The 10623-nt window shown below is 32.6% G+C and overlaps 1 protein-coding gene across 1 annotated transcript; it reads left to right on the top strand.

The window, feature by feature from the left end:
• The first annotated feature begins 490 nt into the window (after nucleotides 1-490).
• Nucleotides 491-5855, top strand: LOC107863635 (pentatricopeptide repeat-containing protein At1g80270, mitochondrial). The gene is made up of 3 exons (XM_016709655.2): nucleotides 491-702; nucleotides 2006-2600; nucleotides 4365-5855. The coding sequence occupies exons 1-3, from the start codon at nucleotides 665-667 to the stop codon at nucleotides 5610-5612; spliced, it is 1881 nt and encodes a 626-aa protein (XP_016565141.1). The 5' UTR covers nucleotides 491-664; the 3' UTR covers nucleotides 5613-5855.
• The last annotated feature ends 4768 nt before the right edge of the window (nucleotides 5856-10623 follow it).

The raw sequence follows: 10623 nt of genomic DNA on the forward strand, positions 1-10623 counted from the left end.
AGAATTAGATATACATTATAGCACAGATAGGATAAATTATTATACAAGAATTTGTAACTCTGCAATTACTACAGGATAAAATAATCAATGAATATATTTTACGAAAAAAGTAAATTATTAAAAGATATTGAAATAAAATATCCACGCACAAATAAAAATAGATTCATTAAACCTATTAAATCTATTATACCTATTAAATCCGCGCACCCCCTACAAAATATGACTCAAATTGATGCGTCTGTCTTAGTCTCTGAAAGTAAGGGAAAGAGTTAATGCATGACAAACGTAAAAGTGATTGATCAACCATTTGAATTTCTGGTGGTAAAATATATTTGTGCTTACACTATAAGATATGTTTATGTTTATATTATTATATTTAAGTATGAAGGATCTTTGAAAAGTAATTTAATTTTTTTATACTTCATTAAAAATTTTCGCAATAGATAAAATCATTTAAATTTAAATAACCAAATGTTACACTGCAGTTAAACTAATAAAAAATTAGACCACATTAGAAATAAATCCAGTTCCCATTCCTAAAACGGCTTTCCAAACAGGACTCTAAAAAAAAGAATATGTAAAAGGCAAACAAAAACGAGGGTTTTTAGGGTTTAAGAATTCTTTGGTTTTCATACTCTCACATTTACACTTTGCAAAAGGAGGAATGATGTGGGCAGTTCGTCGAGCCTCTTCTTCCTTCAGGTAATCCCATCTCTACTCTCTCTTTCCTTTATACACTGACCTCAGAAATTTTGTTCTTTCTTGATTTTTTTTTACTACGTCTTGTCACCATGTTTTCAGTAAATTTTTCTTTGTGAAGTACGATCCATTTATTTGATGTGTAGTGAACTGACCAATCTCTCGTGAAAATGTGATTAATAGCCCTTGTTAAAGAATGCGTCCCACCTCGGAAGTTTCTCTCTGGAAAATGGTGAAACCGTCTAAATGAAAAAAGAACCCCTTCCTTTACTTATATGCCCAATTCCCTTTTGCATATATTCCATATTTTCCACCTTCAAAATATTTTTTTAAAAAAATAATAAGAAAAACAGTAGTCTTCTGCTCTGCTACTTCTTGTGAAATTACCTGATATTTTGCTTATGAAAAAATGACACTCCTTGTTCCATGATGATTTTCCTTTTTTACTCTTTCCAAAAAAGATAGGCACCTTTCCCTATTTAGGAATAATTTAACTTTAAACTTCCAATTTTACCCTTAATTAGATGTTCCATAATCACACAAATATCTATAGTTTTTTTTTAGTCAAAATTCCTTTTTTTTTTAAATTCTCTGCACAGTCAAAGTGTATCATAGTACTAAAAATGATTTCATAAGATTAAAGATGCTCTACTGAAAATATTTTCCCAAGAACATTTCCTGCATACCAAACACATCTAGTTTTTTGGTGAATTAAGTATAGTTTTGGTGTCTTATGGAAGTGTAACATCGGAAACACTGCAGTTTTGGGTAGGAAAGGTTTGTTCATTTCTGTTTTATAAATAAGAAACAAGAATGGAAGTTCTGCACTTCTATGGACTTGTTACTGAACCATCGGGAAGACCTGTCTCACGCAAATCTTTGTTTATAAATTATTATATAGCTTATGTTTGGTACAAATAGTTGTGACTTTCAGTTTCAACAACTATGCCTCAGCCCCAAACAAGTTGGGTAACTTTCATTTTTTTTTTAATTTTACCTTGAGAAATAATATGTTTTGGGTATAATGTAAGAGACATATGATTATGATCGACCCAAGTGAAACATAGATATAATGGTACCATTTTGGTGATAATTTTGAGTACAAAAAATTTACAACAATGTTGTCATGTCAGTTAAAGTAAGTGATATAGAGTTGAAAGTTTTAGAGGCTACTCTGAATGTTTATTCATCTTCTTTGTTCTTTTAGTATTACTATGTCTTCCGATTCCATTTTCGAGAGAAATAGAGAGTTTTTTCTAGCTTAGATTATGGCAAATTAATTCATGAAATTGGTTATCTACGCCAGGAAACAAGTGTTTATGACCGGAGGCTCTCGAGTTTGTTATGCCACTTTAGAAATTTCAAGTCAACGCCTGAAAGGACACAGGGATGGGCTTAAAGGGGCTTCCAATGTAATATCACATAGCCCTCTTACATTTGGAGGATTTCAAATAACATCTCATGGTTTTCCCAGATTATTCACGGAAAGTCGAAGTTTCTCTTCTCAAGCTGGCACAAAGGGCAGCGAAGAGGAAGATAGTAATTCAGACGATGGGTTTTCAGAGCTTGAATCTTCTACTGCAACTGAAGCAATACAAGAAGCCAACAAAATAGGTGAGTCAGTTTCTGAGCATGAGCTTTCCGAAGAGGATATTGACAGTGGAGATGTGGAAGCACCTCAAGAATTAGAGCTGTCTGATACGGAGACTGAAAATAGCAAACGGAAGTCTCCAAGGAAAAGAGTTTCTTCCGCTTTATTCAATGCTATTGTGGCTGCACCAGCTTTATCTGTTAGTAAAATCATGGATAAATGGGTTGAAGGAAATGACGTGACACTTGCAGTAGTTTCAGCGGCGATGCTTGATCTTCGTAAAAGGCGTATGTATGGGAAGGCACTGCAGGTAATCTTTCTCTTTATATTAGATCAGGCATCTTATTTAAATTTTGATGAATTTATAGGTTTTACCATCAGTGTCATAAAAAATGATCGTTGTGTGCTTACATTAGCAGGGCGGTCATGATGCATTTTTAATTTTTCTTTTATAACATTGTAAACTGTGATTAGTCATTTTAGAACTAAAGAAGTTTAAACACCAAGAAATCACTTTTCAAATAATTTAGGATTTACCAAAAGTACTTGCTCTCTTAGTTTGAGAAACTATGTAAAAGAACATCAGTTAATACATTTTGATAAAACTTTTCTAGTTACTCTTGGCAATGATGGAGGTTTTTTTCCTCCTGAAATCTCATTCCTTCGTGATAGATGTCTTAAGGTTTTGGTGTCCTCATTATTCAAAGTTGAAACCTTTTATGAGAACCTATCAGTCAGAACCTATCAGTCAATCTGTGAACTGTTTGTTAATGTATGTGAATCCCTTAAATATTTAGCTCTTATCTTGGTTCTGATGTGATGAGAGAATTGTTTTCAATCTTGTATGGCGGCATATCCATCTTTTCATCGCGTTTCTGTGATACTAATGTTGTGAATATGTTGAGTCCTAAAGGCCCGCCCAACATACACTCCAATATAATAGTAGTGTTCTCACCATTATTCTATAGAACTGGCCTTTCTCTTGTTAGGTGTTTTCATATTCCATAGCGTTCCTGTAACACCCATCCGTTTCAGCAATCTCATTTTAATTTTGTGTGCTACATCTTCATTTATCATGTCATTATAGTGGACGATTGAGATTGAACATTTGAAGTCTTTGCATTCCAAACTACAATCTTGTCCAATCTCACTTCACCTCCATCCTTTTGGGGGGAGTACTTGCACCAGCAGTTGCGCAGCATATATGCTGTGTTTCTTCTACTCGTACATAAAGGGCCTTCATTAATGGTATATCTTTTATTGATGTTCCTCTTTCTTGAGATATCCAAAGGAGGCAGTACAGTTAAGTGCAAAATTTTTATCAGCAAAAATTACTCCATAAGATTTTTATGCTTGTGTTCTTAGATATTACTGTTTGACCATTGCTTGTAAAATCATTTCGAATTCATATTTCACTGAGAATTTATCTCCTTGGAGTTGCTTGATGCTTGAGTATTACATGGAATGTTGAAAGTTTGAGTTTTAACTTTTTTCTTTTTGGATGAAGGAGTTTTAACAACTTTTAGACTTTTTTCCTGTTACATCTGGAAATAATTCCTAATTCTTTATGTTTTTTTTTGTTCCGTGAAATTCTTGAAGAACTTGCAAAAATGGCGGAGCTGAGATATTTTGAAATAATACCTCCAAATGCTATTTTCAACTTCAACTTCAAATACTTAATTTTTTCCACTTCGACCAAATATTTTCCTTATACCTGCGTAATACTCGCACTTTATGTTGGTTACTGCATACAATATTCTTTGTAGTCTCCTGCTTCTGCTGCATCTGTCCTGGTCTACCAGTACTTTTGCGTTAGTTGTTAGTTTTTTCCTTATACCGTCTTGGCTATTGTAGGTTCTATATTAACATAAGAATAAAAATATTTAGCTGCTTCCTTGTTGTAATGTCAACTTATGTTTGCAGTATAACATGACTTGTGGAGATAGTGATAAACACTAGTTCTGTTAGTTTCACATTGAGGGAAAAACAACAGCTTCTGACCTGATTAGTTTGTTGGTTTCTATTGCCATCATCTTGCTGCTATTCAATTATAGTAATTTCTCGCTTTTGGCAGCTCTCTGAGTGGTTGGAGTCAAAAAAGCAGCTCACTTTTACTGACAGAGACTATGCTTCTCGTACTGATCTAATTGCCAAAGTCCGTGGTCTAAAGAAGGCAGAAGATTATATTGGGATGATACCAAAGTCTTTCAGAGGTGAAGTTATTTATCGCACTTTATTGGCCAATTGCGTCGCTGAATGTGATGTGAAGAAATCTGAGCAGATTTTTAACAAAATGAAGGACCTTGAACTCCCATTAACATGCTTTGCTTGCAATCAATTGCTCCTTCTATATAAGAGGACTGATAAAAAGAAGATTGCCGATGTTCTCTTACTAATGGAGAAGGAAAATGTGAAGCCATCCCTTTTTACTTACAAAACATTGATTGATGCTAAGGGGCAAATCAACGACATATCTGGAATGGAGCAAATTGTTGAGACCATGAAGGCTGAAGGGATAAAACCTGATATCCACATAAAGAGCATTCTGGCAAAGTATTACGTCTCGGGTGGTCTGAATGAGAAGGCCGAGAATGTACTAAAAGAGATGGAAGGAGGAGATATAGAAGAAAATCGCTGGGTGTGTCGTATTTTGCTTCCTCTTTATGCAGCTCTTGGAAGGGCTGACGAAGTTGATAGAATCTGGCATGTTTGTGCGTCTAATCCTCGGCTTGATGAATGTGTGGCTGCTGTTGAAGCCTGGGGAAAACTGCATAATATTGAGGAGGCGGAAGAAGTCTTCGATAAGATGGCAGCAAAATGGCCAACACTCTCATCAAAGCATTATACTGTTTTGTTGAGAGTTTATGCGAATCATAAGATGTTGTCCAAAGGAAAGGACCTTGTGAAGCGTATGGCTGACAGCGGTTGCCTAATTGGGCCATTGACTTGGGATGCCTTGGTCAGACTTTATGTTGAAGCTGGAGAAGTGGAAAAAGCCGATTCAATATTGCATAAAGCTGCAGAGCAGAGTCGGTCGAGGCCAATGATTAATTCTTATCGGGTCATTATGGAACAGTATGCAAACAGAGGTGATATTCATAATACTGAGAAAATATTTCACAGAATGAAACAAGCTGGATATGTTTCCCGAATTTCCCTGTACCACTGCCTTATTCGAGCCTATGTAACCGCCAAAGCTCCTTGTTATGGTATTGCTGACAGAATGAAGGCGGATAATGTATTCCCAAATAAAGGATTGGCAAACATGTTGGCTCAGGTTGATGCATTCAAGAAGAATGCTGTGTCTGACTTATTGGATTGAATGATGTGATGTATCCTACTTTTCTTGTGATTGAGGATCTTGCATACCTACTTATTAGATTGATTCATACAGCAGTCAGTTGTAGGATGAAAACTTTTTGAGGTATCAGACTTTTCTTTAGTTAGGTTGTCATATTGCTAGTCTTGCGTTACTACACGTTCCTTTTGTTTTTGACTGAGCAAACAGCACAGTAATAATTCTATGGTATATCTATTATCTACTGCTAGGAGGAATTTATTGACACTGTTTAAGGTCTCAGCTTCACGTGTAGGGTTGTGGCGTAAGTAGAAAATTAGTTGATTCTACCTTTATACGAGCACACTGAAGCCATATTATTGTTTTTTTGTTTCAAGCGGTTGAATTAAATTGAAATTGAAGGGTAAAAAAATCAATACTAGTAGGTGAAACCTCTCTTCTTTTGTGGGACTGCTGCTATGTACTGATTTTTCTGGAGCTCAAGTCTATTGGAAAAAGCCTCTACTTCTGAAACAGGGGTGGGGTTAGGTCTGCATACACTCTATCTTCTCCAAACCCTATATTGTGCGAGTACACTGGGATGTTGTACTAGTAGCAGAAAGTTTTGAAGCCAAAATGTGGAACTGGATGACTGAAAAAAAATCACTGCAAAATTGAGCTCTTTTTGGTTCAGGTTTTCACCAAGTTCCTTCAACAACAAAATTGTTTGTTTTCTACTTTAACATTCTATAATCAAATGTAAAGTTGGTCTCGGAGAAAAATGAAATCCCTCCATTCTTAATCCTATCAAATGACCCAAAAGAAAAGAATAGTTAAGCTTGGATTCCATTTCACACGGCCTTTATTGTTTTCTTTTTGAATTCCTATTAATTAAGTAGAATAGGCATGTTAAAGGTAAGGAGAGTAGTTTTGTTTACTTCTTTCTTTCGTTGTACTACTGAATTTGATCGTTTGACTAATTCAAGTAATAAAAGTCTTATCTCATCTGAAATCCAGCGAAATACAAATTAGGAACTTTTAATCATGTGAAATAATGGTGTAAAATTGTACTCCGGCTATCTATTGGGCCTAAAATGTCCCTAAAATGCCTTTTCCGTCCACCTATTGGGGTTATTTCACATTTAAGAAAAAATTATATAATATCACAACTTTTCTTTATTAAACTACATAAAATCCCTATCTTTTTTTTTTTATTAATATTAATCAAATAAATATTGCATAATATCAATCTTTTGTCGTTCTAAATTGATCTGATAAATAAAAGGAAAAACAACATAAGTAATCATTTTAAAAAAACTATTACATATACATAGCCGTATTAGTTGGTTGTCAGATATAACATATAAAATATTTACTTTTATAACAGATTCTAATATATAGAAAAATAATTATATATTAAATTTTCTTATTTTTTATTTATTGCCTAGTTTTATGGAAGCCTCTGTTCATTGATTTTTTAAATACTATATCAAAATTTTATGTTTTTCATTTTTATTGTCTGCTTTAATGATGCCTCAATAAAAATATGACATATTTATACCGTAAAAATTCATGGTATATTTATATATTATACAGATTATATTTATATCATAAAACTACATGATATATTTATACACATACAAATTATATTTACACCATAAATACATGGTATATTTAAACCATATAAATTATATTTATACCATAAACTTACATGGTATATTTTAGATATAAAAATTTTATACTATGTAATACTGAAAATATTTATATATATTTAATAAATAATTTTTTAAGAAGAAAATTAATTCTGATGTAATGATATATACCATGAATATTTATCCCATAGATTATATCAAAAATATAATAATAATCTAACTTTGACATAAATTATATTTATATAATAAAAATACATGTTATATCTATACTTTCAACATAATAATTTTTATTTCATGAATATTTATTCATAAACGTTTTGCCCCTTTTCGATTCGAAGGGTTTGAAAAATATTATTTTTGACCTTTTAAACTGTTCCAAAACTTTAAAGACAATTTGAAACAATTTAAGAAATTATAGAGTCACCACTTGATTTTTGAGAAAATATCAAGAAAAGCTAAAAATATTACTTAAGAGATTCAAAACAGAAAAAATCTTTTAAGTTTAGAAATTCTGAGTAAGCGGTTCCTATTAATACTCTTGGAAGGTTGTTAAGGCACCAAGAGTATCCGCTAACTTGCGGCTATCCGGACTATTTGAAAATAACTTTTTTGACTAACTTTAAAAAGAAAAATTGATTTAAAAAAAAAAATGATTAAGGAAAATTGTCTTCAAGAATTGTGCAAAACAAATTCTGACGACTTAGCGGGGATTTTATCTAAATCTAAGAAAAATAAGAACAATTAACGGGTAAATCTCAAGGATAGACTCAAATTGTGGTGACTTTCAAATTTTAGCCCTAAATAAAAAAGTTTCCTTAAAATAGCTTTTACCTATTAACGAATATTTTTTGGACGAAATTATCCCTGAACAATGGAGTAAATTACATAAATAATCCTTATAATGAATAATAACTTCATATTTATATCATTCAACTTTAATTTTTTTCCTCTTTTTCATTTTACTTTAATTTTATTTTTTCTTTTCTCTTTTTATTTTTGATTTTTTCCAACCTTTATTTTTTCCCTTTTTCCTCTCAACTTCTTTTTTTCCTTCTTTATTTTACTTTGATTTTTATTTTTTCTTTCCTCGTTTTTTGTTCTTTTTAATTTTTCTCAACCCTTACTTTTTTCTTTACACCTCTCAATGTCTACTTTTATATAATTTTTTTTATTTTTTTATTTTCTTTTTTTCTTTTTAAATTTTTGTCGATCTTTATTTTTATTTTTTTTTTATTTTTATCAACCTTTATTTTTTTCCACTCTCTCAACTTCTACATTTTCTTTAATTTTTATTTTTTAAATATTTTTTTTCATTTTCTTCTTTTTTCGTAATTTTAATTTTTTTATTCTTTTCTTCCTTTTCTCCCATTCAAATTACATCTCATGAGCAAGAGTTGACACTATCACATTATAAAGTTAAGACATGACTTTCAAAAAATAAGCTACGTTTTATGAACAAGAGTTGACACTACCACATTGTAGAGGTAAGGCTTATGACTTTCAAACAACAAGTTATGTTTCATGGGAAAGAGTAGGCACTACCACATTGTATTTTGATTTATGAGACATTTTATAACTCTTACCTTAGAGGAAATATTTAGCTCAGAGACTTTCAAACAACAAATTATGCCCCACGAGCAAGAGTTGACTCTACCATGTTATGTTTTTATTTATGAGATGTTCTACAACTATTGCCTTAGATGCAAGACTTTGATCAGGGACATTAAACAACAAATTATGCCCCACGGGCAAGATTTGACTCTACCATGTTATATTTTCATTTATGAGATGTTCTACAACTATTGCCTAGGAGGCAAGACTTAGCTCAGGGACTTTTAAACAACAAATTATGCCCCACGGGAAAGAGTTGACTCTATCACGTTATGTTTTCATTTATGAGATGTTCTACAACTATTGTCTTAGAGGCAAAGACTTAGTTCAAGGACTTTCAAACTACAAATTATGCCTCACGGGCAAGAGTTAACTCTACCACGTTATATTTTTATTTATGAGATGTTCTACAACTATTGTCTTAGAGGCAAGACTTAGCTCAAGGACTTTCAAACAACAAATTATGCCCCACGGGCAAGAGTTGACTCCACCACGTTATGTTTTCATTTATGAGATGTTCTACAACTATTGCCTTAGAGACAAGACAGCTCAAGGACTTTCAAACAATAAATTATGTCTCACGGACAAAAGTTAACTCTACCACATTATGTTTTCATTTATGAGATGTTCTACAACTATTGTCTTAGAGGCAAGACTTAGCTCAAGGACTTTCAAACAATAAATTATGCCTCACGGGCAAGAGTTAACTCTACCACGTTATATTTTCATTTATGAGATGTTCTATAACTATTACCTTAGAGGTAAGACTTAGCTTAAGGACTTTCAAACTACAAATTATGCCTCATGGGCAAGAGTTGACTCTATCACGTTATCTTTTTATTTATGAGATGTTCTACAACTATTGTTTTAGAGGCAAGACTTAGTTCAAGGGCTTTCAAACTATAATTTATGCTCCACGGGCAAGATTTGACACTACCACGTTATGTCTTTATTTATAAGATGTTCTACAGCTCTTGTCTTAGAGGCAAGACTTATCTCAATGACTTTCAAATAACAAATTATGACTCATGGGAAAGACTTGACACTACCACGTTATGTCTTTATTTATGAGATGGTCTACAACTCTCGCCTTAGAGGCATGACTTATCCCAAAAAATTTCAAACAAGTAACGTGTATTGGGAAAGAGTCAACACTAATACATTGTGTTTTTAACTTATGAAATGCTCTATAACTCTTGTCTTAGAGGTAAGACTCAGCCTAAGGACCATAAAAAAATAAGTTATACCCCACGGGTAAGAGTTGACACCACCACATTGTGTATTGATTTATGAGATGCTTTATAACTCTTCTCTTAGAGGCAAGACTTTGATCAAAGACTTTTAAGTAACAAGTTGTGCCCCATGGACAAGAGTTGACATATTTTCTTTTGATATATGAGATATTCTATAACTCTTGTCTTAGAGGCAAGACTTAACCCAAGGACTCTCAAATAACAAGTTATGTCCCATGGGTAAGAATTGACACTATCACATTATGTTTTGATTTATGAGATGTTCTATAACTCTTGCTTTAGAGACAAGACTTAGCCCAAGGACTTTTAAAAAACAAGTTACGCTCCACGGACAAAATTTGACACTACTACATCGTGTCTTAATTTATGAGATACTTTATAAATTAAGGACTTTTAAACAACAAGTTATGCCCCATGGATAAGAGTTGACACTACCACATTATGTCTTGATTTGTGAGATGCTCTATAACTCTTGCATTAGAGGATCGAATTAGTCCAAGGACTTTCAAACAACAAGTTACGCCCCATAACCTAGTGTTG

This window comes from Capsicum annuum, chromosome 3, assembly GCF_002878395.1.
Source record: "Capsicum annuum cultivar UCD-10X-F1 chromosome 3, UCD10Xv1.1, whole genome shotgun sequence".
Lineage (NCBI taxonomy): Eukaryota > Viridiplantae > Streptophyta > Magnoliopsida > Solanales > Solanaceae > Capsicum > Capsicum annuum.

Bases quoted from the DNA above. Each gene is read 5' to 3' on its own strand.
- LOC107863635 (XM_016709655.2), top strand. From the start codon at position 665: ATGATGTGGGCAGTTCGTCGAGCCTCTTCTTCCTTCAG. The intron at 703-2,005 runs GTAATCCCATCT...TATCTACGCCAG, and splicing joins CGAGCCTCTTCTTCCTTCAG to GAAACAAGTGTTTATGACCG. The intron at 2,601-4,364 runs GTAATCTTTCTC...CGCTTTTGGCAG, and splicing joins TGTATGGGAAGGCACTGCAG to CTCTCTGAGTGGTTGGAGTC.